Source organism: Lonchura striata, chromosome 6, assembly GCF_046129695.1.
Source record: "Lonchura striata isolate bLonStr1 chromosome 6, bLonStr1.mat, whole genome shotgun sequence".
NCBI lineage: Eukaryota > Metazoa > Chordata > Aves > Passeriformes > Estrildidae > Lonchura > Lonchura striata.
Genome location: NC_134608.1, coordinates 26,237,167 through 26,251,927, shown reverse-complemented (window position 1 = coordinate 26,251,927; position 14,761 = coordinate 26,237,167). Strand labels below are relative to the sequence as shown.

Sequence of the window (14,761 nt, the reverse complement as noted above, 5' to 3'; positions counted from 1 at the left end):
TTTTTCAGAACTAATTGAATTAGTCTTAGAAGGTTGAGTGTGGATTTTTTCTTCTTTTAATTTATATCTACAGGAGCATTAGTTCTTTTGCTTCATTCTTTTATATTTTGGATCTACTATACTGAAAAAAAATCCAGTTTCATGCATATTTGTGAACTCTCTAGAGCATAACCTTTAGAAAAACAGTACAACAAAAAAATTGATAATAGCAAGCCTTAGGCTCATGCTACCACCAGTGGTGATGTTTGACTTCCAAAACTGGTCTTTATAACTGTAATATGTGCAATTATGCAGTGCAGGTTGGTCTCCTTTACTTCCTTCATCTTTCCTACAGTCTAAATATTTTTTTTAGAGTCCAAAAATGTGCACTGCTGTTCATATTAATATCCACTTGGACTGAACAGTGTTTCTGAGATGCCGCTATTAACTTTTGAAAAGACGTCAGAAATAAGAAGAGTCATGTAAAAGTAAAATCAATAAATATTCCAAATAATTGGGTTACTTAAATAATGATGCTATTCCCTTCTTTGAACTTCTAATGAAGTTTAATTGTTCCACAATGTCAGTGAAATTAAAAAAGATTTTTATATGACAGAGCAGAACATGGCTTATGGGTGGCCACCTGTAGATAGAGCAGGACATTATCTTAATGAATTGCCCAGGCATTAAAAGTCAGATTTTAAATGTACTTGTTTTAAATGGACCTAACTGCCCTCATTGTTTTCACTGGTCAGCTTGAAGCCCCAGAAAAGATTCTGAAAGATGTGGCTTTGAGGGAATAGGTAATCAATTATTCCTGTAATAGATCAGAATAGATAAACATTTGTATTAGTCAAATATTCATAATCATCCACTACATTGTATGATATAAATACATAAATTAGGTAAATAGGTTATTGATAACAGAGGAAGGGACCTAAAGTTGATTTAAATACAAAAATGTCCAAAGTATAGTAACATTATGTCACATCATATTAGTGTGAAACAAAGTAAGAAAAAATGAGGATCTTTCCAGCATTACTCATTTAGAATTGTGCAAATTCACAACTATGGACTCAGGAGCAGCATAAATTTATTGCTTTATGTAATACTATAACTATGCTCACTAGCAAGTAAGCCTGCTTGTGTTCTTTATATTGGGAACGACTATACACAAAGGAACATATATAATTTAAAGTCTCTTTCAGAGGGCTGAATGGGCTGAATCACTTATCTCCAAATTTTTTAGTAGCAGATTCATTGTGCACTCTAATGTTGCATAGCCTTTCCTTATATCTGATTTCTTTTCTGTGAAATGGTTATAACATTCATCTGACTGTCCTTCAGAGAGTTGGATACTGTTTATAGAGGACCTTTAGATCCTTGACTTTAAAAGACTAGACTAATAGAGGAATATACACAGAGACACATTGCTTCATTCTCTGTAAAGCCTGTTATAAACATTATTAGATATTGAGTGTTATTTGTATAATATATCTGGAGTTGCTGCTACTAATCCACATTGTTAGGGGCTTAAGACATTCACTAGTGCTCAGTAACAGCTGGGTTAACAAGTATGAAAATGTTTAGTATATAAGAAAAAGTGCTCTGTTTCTGGTATACTTTTGCATTTCTAAAATTTCTGCTGAAATCAGGGAGGATTTCAATGCCATTCTCAAAAATACTGTGCACGCTTTGTGACAGTTTGCCATACTTCTCTGCTTGTGAAGCAGAAAAGTGAATGGAAATGCACTTGTGAATGGAAATGAGCAGTAACTATGAAAGCACAACAGATAAGCTCTCCATTGGCTCAAGCCACTATATCTCGAGTTCAGCAGTCCATCAGTCCCTAAAACCTTGTTTTATGGCTGTTGCTTCCAATGCAATCTCTGTTTGTGACAAGCCCGACGAAGGTACCACAAATGGCAGCGGTGCTGTTGTGTGGGGCTGAGCAGAGCGAGGCCGATGTTCTGAGGAGCTCTGCTTGGGGGGTCTCGCCTGCGTTTAAGGGAACAGTGTAGGTGAAATGGAAATGTGAGCTGCCTTTCTAAAACTAGGCAAGTCTGCGAACCACTGCTTTCCAAGCTGTATTTTGAAATTGCAAGCAAAAATTATTTGTAACTGCAACCATTCCCCTGTTTTCATTCAAAATGTAAATTCACATAATTAAATTATTTCACAGATTTTTCCTGCTGAAATTGAGGCACGGAAGTGAGGTATTTTAATGACCATGAGATTAGGTCAGTTGGTTAGAGCATGGTGGTAATAACAATCAACATCATGAACCCCATCCCCAGCTAGGCCATTCAGTTGGATTTGAGGATCCTTGTGTGTCATTTCCAGCTCAGCATATTCTATGATTCTTTGAACATATGCTAAAAAGCCCTTGTCTAGGTCAGTATATCTGTTTTTATGCCATAACATGTTTGATTGCCATTAAATACTACAAAAATTGGAATCTGTGATTGTCCCAGTTTTAAAGTGACAGATGTCAATTGGTCAGGCATATGAAGATTGTGGGTGTGCACACAGATATAGATGCGTGTATATGCTTATGAATGTAAAGTATATAAAATTATGTGAAATAAAATATGGAGTAGGTTAAGCTTGGAATGACCACAAGCACAATGAAATCACAAGTGAATTACGAGTACCAATAAAACTTTTATGCAACACCATATTATCATGTCTTCTGCATCTGCTGTGTCTTCAATAGAAAATCTACTTTAGAAATGTCATGTATACCATTTTAGAATTATATGGTAGTATTTATTGTACCCTTTCATCTGTAAAAGCCAGACCAACCTTTATATCAGTCCATCTGGAAAGGTCTTAAAAGGAAAAAATAAAATATATTTTAGAAACCATATCTAAAATATCATTAGTTTTCAAGCCATTAAATATCTTGTTTATATGGTCCTGCTTCTCAGAATTATCAGGAGCTATCAGCTGTAAACCTCTTTGTCTTCTTTAGAGGACTCTATATGGGAATTCTATGAGCAATGTCTTAAGGGAATGTATAAAGTTTCACCATTGTATGACAACATCATCCCTTTACATTGTACCCTGATGCACCCTGATCCAATTGCCTTAGCTTCTATCCCCTTTCCACAGGAGGCAAAGAGGGAGCAATATTTATTTTCCACTATTACTCTCTTGTTGATACTGTGGCTATTATATGTAGATTTGATTGACTGCTGGGGGATCTTTTTCGTCATTTGAGAACTCTTAAACACGTGATGCTTGCTTTCTTGGTGCTTTCTGACTGTTTTTGAAAGCCACTTAGTAAACATGTGTATAGTTTCCAACACTTTAAATTTTCTTCTTAGCAGAAGAGGCTGTGTATTTGTTTTTGCAGCCTGATACTTAACAATTCTTTATGTTCCAAGAACCACCTCTAGCTCTAGGTGTCATGTGACAGGAACCAAGAGGAATTTTGGTCCTGTTTCTGCATCACTGTTTTCTTCTGGGAGCTTCACACTCCTCTTTTCTAGCATCCTCTTGGGATTATTAGTGCCAGTACTTTGCTTTATTAAGAGCATCTGACAATGAAGCTGATGTTGCCTAACAGAATCACAGGTGCCAGAAAGGATTAACAGCCATGTTTAGGTTGTATCTAATGAATTCCTGCATCCTGCTGAGGAAATCATTGCTCCCAAATTAAGGACCCATTTTATCAGCATAACTGCAGTGTCCAACAGCACAGTATATTTCCCTAGTGGAATTACATAGAGTAGAAATTAGGACTTGTGTGCACATATCCTCAGACACTCTTTCTTAATTTAGCTTAATGGCACTGGTGCCAAGAGAAGAGTGCTCCAAGTTACAAATTCCTTGACTTGATTCATGGGGTGCCATGAAGCTTCCAGAAATGACAATATAACAAATTGTTGGGAGAAAAAGTGAGTTATTCTCAATACTGTTTCTCAATAGTTTATTTTGTTTATTGTGTCAGCTCCCCATCCCTTCTATTTTTTTTTTTTTTGTTGTATAAGTTTGAATAACCATAATTATTCTGTTTGCTGACACAGGTAGCCTCACTTTTCAGTTTAACTGACTTCCATTGCAAACTGTTGCTGATACAGTAATGTTTTACATAAGTTTACGTTCCAGTGTATTATTCAATAGTTTCAGCAATCTCCTGAAGCCTCTATAGGACTTGTAAACTATGGATTTTTAGACTATTGTGTTCCTAAGGAATATTCTATCACCACTCAATTTCAAACATTTTTCCATTTCAGAAGTTGCTGAGATCTGTAATTTTTCTGATTTGTGTTACTAGGGGTCTTTAACAATCTCCCATTTTACATAGGGATATAATGAAGTGCTTTGGGAAGAATGTGTGGACCTCTTGGTGCAGACTTTCAGAACAGATCTATAATCTCAGTTCTTTTACTAACATAATTTGGGGACTTTAATTTTCAGGCTTGGCTTGTGGGAAAAAAAAAGGTGATGACAGGCAGAAAAGGCCATGTCTTGTGCCATGAAATTGAGCTTTCACTTGGAAGCAATTGTGCAGAGACATTTTCCTGCCTTTTCCTTGTGTTTCTGTTGTATATATTTAACTTGTAGAGGGCGTACTACTTCCTTGGAATTAATTGGACAGTTCATACCTCACAGAGTTTTAGTTCCCATATGTCTGTGTATACATCAAATACTTTTATCTCTTATATTTAATGCACCTTTTGGGGGATATCCATGATGGTAGATATCTAAAATTTAAAATTCAAGAGAGGTGCATCTACAATGAGTATTGTGAAATCTTATTTTTCAGGTACTTTCTTCCTAGAATATCATTTACAAATCAAGGTGCTAGCATTCTGTATAGAGTTTATAAAACCAAGTATGTACTTTACTGTATCATTCAGTAGGATTCTGTATCTTTGTCTGTGGGTAAGGATGTGTTTACTCCTGTATCTTTATCTCACCATTCCTATTTCTTAGCCAGATTTTCTTTTTAAATATAATTGCTATTGGTGTGGAATTGTGTAGGGAATGTAACATGTTAACCATACTAAGGGAACTGTCATGGAGTGATTTCATATGTGTGTTAAGGGCCCAGCTTATATGCCGTACCAAGTTTGAAGTGGCAGAGATGGCTACAAAAATGCAGGTGGTTATGAATATTAAAGCAAGAGAAACTCTTCATTTTATTCCCGAGTTAGAAAAACAGGTAAATAGAGCTCTTAGCTTCATGGTGTTTTATCTGCATGCCTTAATTCTACTGATTTGCTTCATATGTCGGAGTGCTTTTGTAGATCTTGTCATTAGGGCTTTTTTGTTGATAAATCCAAGGTTTCAGGAAGGGTTGTGGAAGCTGGAGAGAAGCATTTATTCCATTGTACACTGGTTATATTCTAGGTCTGTGGTAAAACATCTACTAGCTAATAGATTTGTGGCTTTAACTTCATCACATTAGTAGGTAAACAAATGAAGCAAAGGAAAGATAGACCCTTAATAAGATATAAGAACAGTTTCTACTCACCTTGCACAGTGATGGGCTGACACCAGCCCCAGTGTCAGCACCAGCCCGTGTCCATCAAGGCAGATGTACTGCAAAGCTTATACTATCCTGAGTTGAACACTTTTCTCTGTGTGAAAAAAACCGAAAAAAAAGCCCCCAGGTGTTAACCACTGTCATCTCACTGCTTCCAGGAGTTTTACACCAATTAAACAAAAAGCACAGGAGTAAAATTAGAATTATTTTTGTGTGTCTGTCTATTGGCAGTAGCAAATGATAGTGATGAAACAGGACTGACTGAATGAATGCATTTCCAGCAGCTCAATGTAAAGCAGAAGATCCTTTCTGATCAAAAAGTTGTCAGTCTGCCATATATGTGGTAGTGAATTACAATCAGAAATTTGAATCACATAACTGTATTAACAGCTTTCTCACCCCACTGACAAAGGTTACCACTTCCACTGAAAAGACAGTTGAACAACTCCTAAAGAACAGCTTCATGAAACACAGGAGTTTTTCCATTATTACCCCAGACTTACACTTCTGTGTCTCAGCAGTTAGTGTACAACCTGTTTGGCCATCTTGGCTGTGCTGTAGCTCCTGTCAGAGGTGGCAAACACTTGAATCATCTGCTTGTAAGCTTCTTCCAAGAGTCGGAATTTGACAAAAATCAAGGCAAAATTGGCTTACAGTGAGTCAGGAGAAGCAATGGCACCTAGACAGATAAACCCCAGATGTACAAAATATGCTTGGGATTTTTTTCTTGAGACTGGCAGCAGACAAAGGCAGGCTAAAAAGGAAATGGCTAAAGTGATTTAAGAGTAGTTACATCATATGTTGACTACCAGTGAAACTCATATATTATTGTTAGTTTCAGTCATTCAAGTGTGAAGTGCCATTTTATACTTCCAGAATTCTGTAGATCCAAATGCAACAGCACTTCAAAAGTGTGGTCATCTGAAGAGAAGACCAGAAGTGAAAAAGTAAATTGGTTGAATGTGACAGAGCACTAATACTGATGAATGTCCTACTTTCTTTCTTTTCTTTCAGTTTACAAGCTTTGAGGAAGGAAAAGTCCCGAGATGCTGCTCGCTCTCGCCGGGGAAAGGAGAATTTTGAATTCTATGAGTTGGCAAAGTTGTTGCCACTGCCTGCAGCCATTACCAGTCAGCTTGACAAGGCATCCATCATCCGACTTACAATTAGCTATCTGAAAATGAGGGACTTTGCTAATCAAGGTGATCCTCCATGGAACTTGAGGATGGAAGGACCTCCACCTAATACATCAGTAAAAGGTATGGAGTAAATATTGTTGTGTGCTGTAGAATATGGCAGCGTTTAGTAACCTCTAAATTGAAATTTTTACCTTCATCCTTTCTTCTTTCCCTGCATATCAAATCCTTTAAAGGGATTCAAATATGGAAATCTGAGGTCTGCATGAGAAAGACACCATGTGAAGGTGAAATAAACCTCTTATTTCAATTATTTTTTATTTAACAACGAACCTATGGTGTAACTATTACAGCTGTAAGTCTTCTGGGTGGTGTAGACTAAATTATTTCAAATTATTTACCTGTTATTGTGTTACTTTGTTTTAGAATTTTATATAAGTTTATGCGTGAGAGGAAAATGGCATTATTCCTTGATTTGAGAACTCAGTCTCTTAATTTTCTGGCTATAACTTAAATGTAGAAGCACATATTTCTGAAGTTTGAAAGCATCACATCCAAATACTTTTCAGCTGAGAGACTAGGATATTATTTATCCTCTTGTAATGTCCATCAAAATTATTTTGACTACTGAGCCAGTAGGCATTTATCAACAAAATAAACTATTATTGTACTAAATGCTCTCTTTTAATGCTCAAACAAGCAGTTGGGGAGCAAAAGCAATGTTTTATATGTGAATTGCCACAAACTAGAGGCTGTGTGCATGTTGTTCCTAAATAGTCTTTCCAATGACCTTTTAAAGTGGACTTTTTTTGGTAATCTACATTTTTTTCAACTAATGCTACCCATCTGGATGTGATCTCTGTCTGATAAGTATTTTATATTAGGGACTAAGTTGCAGTAACAGAAATCAGGATTACCAAACCTGGGATTTCTGGATGTCCTGTCTTTGACAGCATAGAATACTCCTTTATTTTAGCTACTGATCTCACGTTTTGAAGGAAACATATATATGGAAGAAGTATATGAGATTTGAGCACTTCACATTTTTATAAAACTATAAACTCTTAATCTACACTAAACTAGATAGAATGTATATAGCATGAGGCAAACGAAGAAGCCAGCTTTAAGGGTTGAGGGAGGAGGTAGAAATAGAATCTTATTTATCAGCCCACAGATGTCCATGAAGGGTTACTTGTATTGATGGTGCAAAGGGCTTTAACCTGCTCTACCATTTGAAGGAAGTGATACTATTTAAGGAAAGTTAAAATTTTCAATGGATGGAGAGAGGTATGAAGGGCAAAAACCAATGCAGATTCAGATTGAGGATTTGGTAGCTGGACAAAGTTAATATATTTAATTTATATTATCTACCTCATCATATATAATTCTCACAGAGGAAAAAAAAAAGCAATAATTACATCATCCAGGGCATGAGTGTAACTCGGTTCATTAGGCTTCTGATATAATATGCAAATGTTCCCTATTTTTATAGGATGAGAGTTTGTTCTCAGGCAATTAAACATTTTTTCAAGGTAGATGTAAAGTGGACTCTGCCATACAATCTATGATCTGTTTGTGCTTCTACAAGCTGTCCTGTGTAACTGAAACTCTGACCTCTGCCAATCTCTGTATATTTTTAGAGTATCTGGGATCTGTTTTTCATTATCCTCTTCTAGAATAATACCTGAATACTGAACCTTCCTTCTTGTGCAAAGATTCTTATGAAGAAAATAATTTTAAGAAAGAACAAAATCTTATTCTTAGACAGCAACAGCAAGAATCTGATCTAGATTAATGTTTCTCCCTAAAACAGAGCTGGGTAAACATTTAATGTCTGTTTACCCTATCTGATATAATAACCCTGCCCCTCCAGCCCTCTAGTGCTATGTTTCTCATTCCTTTAGGTTCAAGGGGTGTGGGGGCTCAGGAAGGGGTTTTGACTTTTTTTTTCTCCTGTTTGGGTGTTTAGCTTAATGCTATGTAGGATTGTATTATTTATGTGTCAGTATATTGAAGCAATGCTTGATGAAAGTGTTTCATTGTATAAGAATTCCCCATAAGCAGCTTTAACTATATAGTACAGGTATATTTTATGACTTCACCAGTTCTACTTACATAGAAACCTGTTAGCACATTCTGTTGAAACACTCATGAAATTACATCCAAAAAATTCAGTTTCATTTATTAAGGTTGCTTTTTGCTGCCCTTGAAGAAGTTCATATGTATAAACAAGCTCACATAAATAGCTTGCAGGTTCATGTGACATATGGATGATAAACCTACAATAAAACACTAGACATTATACTTTGTATGTGCACAAGCAATCTTCTGAATAGACTTTAAATTATTTTGGAAATTATTTGAGAGGTACTTACATCGAATAAGCAACTGCTATTTTTTTTCTTCCACCAAATGTGTTGGCCTGCTTGTGTTAATCATTCATTTTAAAAGCTTGGTTTTAAATTTTTCCCCCAGTACTGTACAGCAATTTAATAATTTTAATTTACTGTTTTGGGAAGTTCCTTTACTCTGCCCTATGTTTATCACAGCTTTTCTTAGAAGTCTGTAAAGTCTGATGAGTTTGTTTTCTTATGCCTATTGTGTAGTGATCACTACAAGTTGTGCTTGCAAATGAGTGCTCAGGTAACTCCATATAATATTTTCAGAGTCAATTACTTCATGGAAATATCTTGAGCAATTGGAAAGAAACAGATAGTTTTCTCCATTATTTCATAAATATCTGTATTGTTATAATACAGATCAAATCTGCAATGAACATTATGCATTATTCAAGAAATGACCAGGCATTCTCAGCAGTGTTTCAGCTAAATAACTGATGATTGTAACCTTTAAAGAAATCTCATTGTGGTGACTATTGGTAAATCATTTCTCCATTCATAGTAATCTTTATTTAGAGGCGATCTAAAAACCATTATATCTTTTATTAATCTTAGAAGCAATAGCCAATGATTTGACATTTGCTAAAAATGGAAAAAAAATTCCATCCTCTAATACAGAAGACTTCAGTCATTTTTCTTTTGGTACATTGTCTAAGGCTTTCTGTTTGTAGGAATTCTCAGTCCTTATAAACAAACACACACACAACTTATAGCAGATACTTATCTATACTTGACTATCTATATAGACAGTTCTTAAAGACTGTGTGATTCTATATGGAAGAAAATAATCAAGATGTTACTTATAGTCAGTAGGAATAAAATTTCCAGTCTTTGATAGTACATACAATGTGTTATCAATAACAGTACTATTCTCCTGGGTTTCCATCCTTCCAAAAGTCTTTCTTCCAGTTCTGAGGTATGTTCTGAGGACAACAGTAAATGAGCTGCTTACCAATTTTTTGAACTAAAATGTGCGTTTCCTGAAAGTTGTCTGGAAATAGAAGTATTTTCATTGTATTTACTGTGTGTTCGGGCAGAAAGTGGTCACATGGAACTTGAAATCCTTTTGTGAACTTTGATACTAGGCCGTGTAGTCCTGTTCCAACATCAAACTCTTGTGAGCACCTTTGTAGTTTGGAATATTGTCTTCAAATTATTTACTTTAAATTTTATTGCATTTTAAGCACAAACTGTTTCTCAAAGCATTCAAAAATCATGCAAATTTTCATGTTATTTTCCACTGTATTGTGGGTCCTTTTGCTAAGCCACATGTTTTCCCTTTTTTTTTTCCTTAGCACTGAAAAGAGGAAGGGAGAGGAGGAATTTGAGGCACGGTGATGTTTTCAGTGTGTTGAATGTGTTTGTCTGATTGAAAGTTGTGCTGTGTATTTTGGTTTTTGGCAATCTTTGGGACATTGGTTTTGACTCAGGACCACTGCCATTATAAAAAGAAGGCTCATGATCCTTTGCCTTGAACAGAGTTTCCAGCTTTTACAATTTCTGTTTCTATTGAAAGAGAAAATAAATCCAGTATTCTGTGCCTAATTGCAAATCTTTGTCCTGGTAATTTGCCATCATGACACTGAAATAGTTATCATATTTTAAGTTTTTTCATTTTCATTGAAGTGAGGTGGTAGTTTCTGGTTTTGGGGATACAAATGTTTTTGCAAGGCCACAAGTCTTTTCCATTTGGAACCTAGACTATATAAGACAACTTTGGACATGTCAAGTTAAAAGTGGCCTTATAATTTTTATTTTTATATGCCAAAACTTAACATTTTATGCTACATAAGTAAAAAAACTCTTACTTCTGCTCTAAGAGAAGAGATGCGTGGGAGATTGTAGCTGAGGAATGAAAAAGTATTTCAGTAAATAGTACTGACTGACTGGTAGGTTGTGTAAAAATGTCACTTTTAGTTTAGCCATCTCTACTTTTAGTGTTCCATGTTCTGAAATTAGGTAGTTTTACACATTTGTATTCTGGAATTAATATATATGAGTAGTAGGAGAAATCAGATTCTCTCAGAAGTATTTGTGTTGTATTGAAATATTTCTCATCCAAATTGTTCTTGTTCAATGTAAGGAAATACAACTCTGAAAAGTTCCTTGCCATAAAGCACTCAATGTTACTTCAAGTCTATATTGGTAGAGAGATTTAAAAAAAATTGATAAACACAAGAAGAAAAATTACACTTTTAAAGGAAAAACGTGCAATTTTAATTTAACTAGCATGTTTTTCAAAGGTTCCATTCTCACAATAAACAATGTATATAAGTCTAAGCTGAAAATGAACTTGATGTCATATCATATTGCAGGGCTTGGGGTTGAGGAAATAAGTCCAGCACTTTGAATTCTCTGGGAAAGAAAACAAGCAATAATGATAATTGGAAAGTATGGTAATTGTTATCCCAAATGTCAAGTGGAATTACATTCATTAATTTAAATACCTTTTTCCTAATATTTTTTGTGCTAGATATGTATGCATTTATAAGAGATTAATAAGTTGCTCTCTTCTGCATGACCTCATTGTCGAAACACTTTAAATAACATTGCCTGTTGTTAGCCTTTAATATTTTAAATGGAGTGTTGTCTTCTGAGTAGGAAGTGCAAGGTAGTGCAAGCCTTTCCCTGCTAAAACCCACAAGCCTTCCAGTAAGACCAGTCTTCTGTTCTGGACCCCTATACAATTCTGTCTCAGGGAAACCATCTATAAGGGCAAAGTAAGGATTATTTTCTTCCATAGTATTTTTGGCCTAAGGCATTGTTTTTCAACGTTTGATTTGAAAAACTCAATCAGATGAAAACAGGATAATGCAGATGAATTTGTGTCATTCCTTGATACAAAAAGGGTCTCCAAATTCAGATGCCTTGTGCAAAATTTCTGCTCTTGTGCTGGAGAATTCAGATAGGCCTGTAATTTATTTCTCCCTGCCTTGCAGGCATTGTTCTTATGAGAATCTGATTCCTGTTTATATATAGGCTACTGTTGTGCTCTGACTATGTATCAGTACCAACCACTGATTGTAAACATGATGTTTATCCATTGTAAACCTGTTTATGTGGCAGTGCAGCCATAGGCAGAGGTACTTTAGTCTTCGACCTATTGTGTGAGTTAAAGAGGATTAGTTTTTTTTGATGTGACAGAAACCAAGTGATGAAAATATACAGAGGTCAGTGGTAAAACATAAATGTTTTCTATGAGAATTATTGATGGTTTTCTCGTATGAAAAATATGGGACCCAGAATGAGGTAGCTCAGCTTGAATCTCATTGTCATAGACAAGATAATTGAATATGAGACTGAGTTGGTGGTTGCCTGGTGGCAAGTGATCATGACCTGATTGACTTCAAATTGCAAATGGGGGAGGGTGTCAACAAATATGATTAGTGCATTTCAGGGACTGTTTGCCTAGTGGGGAAACTGAGGGATGAAACTGATCATGAAGAAAAATTTAGATGGAGAAAAATAGAATAAAAGTTAGAACTAGAACTCCTAAAGAAAAAAAGAAAAGGAATTATAATTTCCTATGCACCTGAAAACTCTAAAACTGTGTCCTTTTCCAGAGGACAGTAAAATAATTAACTTGAAAAAAATATGTATGTGTATTTATAGAGACCTTACATAATTAAAGGGGAATATATAGAAAGATAAACTGGAATGTCTAAGGTGCAGAATATTGGCAAAGACAAGTAGAGACATTAAGAAAAAAAATCTAATGGGATTAGAAAAATTCAAGAAAGAATGGGTTTTATGTGTATTAAAAGTGTTAAATAATTCTGGCAAGAGTAGACTCTTTAGCAGTAAGGTAAAATAAAACTTCTAATGATGCATAAAAGGTAGAAGAGTTTGATAAGGTTTATTTAAGTGCTTGCTTGTACAGAATCAATTCTACAAATCTTTCTAGTTCTTGTTACAATACAATACAATTTTCAGGACAGTCCATACTTTGCAAGTGTTGGTGTTGTGAAGTTTATAGTACTGAGCTGTTTCAGCTTCAAAGCATTATAGGCAGAATACGGGGACATTTCCTGCACTAAAAGGATAAACGAAAGATTGTTATATTTTTTCAACAAACATGGATGAATGGGAAGTAATTCTTATCAAACAAACCTAGCTTAAACGCCTGAAATTGCCAGTCCGGTTAGCTAGGATTTGCATATATACTGAAGTATTTGTAAGCTATTTTGAGTCCTAGTTCATAACAATTATGGTTTTGAAATATTGTAAGAATATGTTAGTAGAACCAAGTTAAACACATTAACTGTATTAATTGCTCTTGGAAAGTGGATTGAAGTGATACTTACTATTAAGAAAGGAGTTTCTGGTTTTCTACAGAATCTGCTCTGGGTATGATTATCAAGAAACTGGGAGTAAATATGGATTGAATGCTGATTTAAAATTCTCAAATTACAATGATGTTTGGATCATAGACAATGATCCGTGCAGCTTAGTAAATCAAACCTAAAATTTATTTGTTTCAGTATAAGAATGTTGGTTTTTTGATGTTGTTGTAGTTATTATTATTACTACTATTATTATTTTAATGTTGTCAATGCTGTACTAAATGCTAAAGGACTTTGAAAGATTTTTGGACTTTTGTAAAGCAGAACAGAAATAATGGGAAAAGTATTTCAAGTTATGTTCTCTTTTTTTAAATTAATTTTTTTGCATGAAGAAAGGCATAAAAAGAATCTACCAGATCCTTCCACTTCTGCGAGCAGAAATAAATGAATTATTTACTTTCTCATGGTGCTTTATTTGTACCATAAAAAGTTCTATCCATCACTTCTGTGGAGACACAAAGCATTTACTGCTGATAACAAGTTAATACTTGTTCTAAAATGTTGTCAATCAGATGTCAGTCCCTAGAAGAGTTGTTTATTGCTAGAACTTTACCTTGAAACTTAATAATTAAATAGGAAAAGAGCAAAACAGTAAGTGTTTTAAGAACAAGGAAAAGGTGACATTAGTGTTTTTTCTCTCACATCAACTACTGCATTTCTATTACACTGCAATTCATTTTCCTTTCTCTTCTTGTGCAGTTCCAATGATTTGGTCAATATTGCATATTTATTGTGTTTTTTTAATATAGTTTATTATTTTTAACCATTTGACTTTTTTTTTTTTCTGAGTTCAGAGCTGAAACCCCAAATATCAAAATATCTTCCTCTTGTGTTTGGTGTCCAGGGCTGACTCTCTCCTTTTTTTAGTCCTGCATCTTTCTCTACATGTGTGCATCCTTAATGCAGCCTTTGTAATGAAAACAGTCTGGTGAAGAATATTAATATTTAAAAGAAACTCCAAAGTTTTTAACTTTTCACTTTATTCTTTCTTTCTTCAATGTGGATGCCTTTCTGTGTACAGTAGTCCTTAGCATGTCAATAAAAATTCACTCATAAATTGAGAACATAGTTTCCTTATTCCAGCTAAAAGATGGTGGGTGTTGCCATTACAATTCATGGTTTAGAACATTGATGATGTTGGCTCAGTGGGTTTTGGCAAAAGCATAGGCTTCAGACTTGCAGAGGTAAATATATCAGGAGAAGTAGGTATTGATGGTTGCTTTGGCTCTTACTTTAGTTGAGATACTAAAATAAACCAGGGTAAACTTTCAAATTAAAATGAAATTAATTTCTTTTCACTATAATCATATGGATTTTCATCCAGTAGAAATTTCTGTGTACAAGTCAGTGACACAACATCCGCTTTTCCAAAGCTCTTAATAAAATGCTTCCATATGATTTTTACAT

The 14,761-nt window shown here is 34.8% G+C and overlaps 1 protein-coding gene across 4 annotated transcripts in view; it reads left to right on the top strand.

Annotated features, from left to right (window-relative positions):
* NPAS3 (neuronal PAS domain protein 3) overlaps positions 1–14,761 on the top strand; it is a 588,970-nt gene that overhangs the window by 170,560 nt on the left and 403,649 nt on the right. For all 4 annotated transcript variants that reach the window (XM_021542665.3, XM_021542664.3, XM_077784039.1 and 1 more), the window contains one exon: positions 6,491–6,735. In XM_021542665.3, coding sequence (XP_021398340.3) covers positions 6,491–6,735 — 245 coding nt within the window. The remainder of the gene's footprint in view (positions 1–6,490; positions 6,736–14,761) is intronic.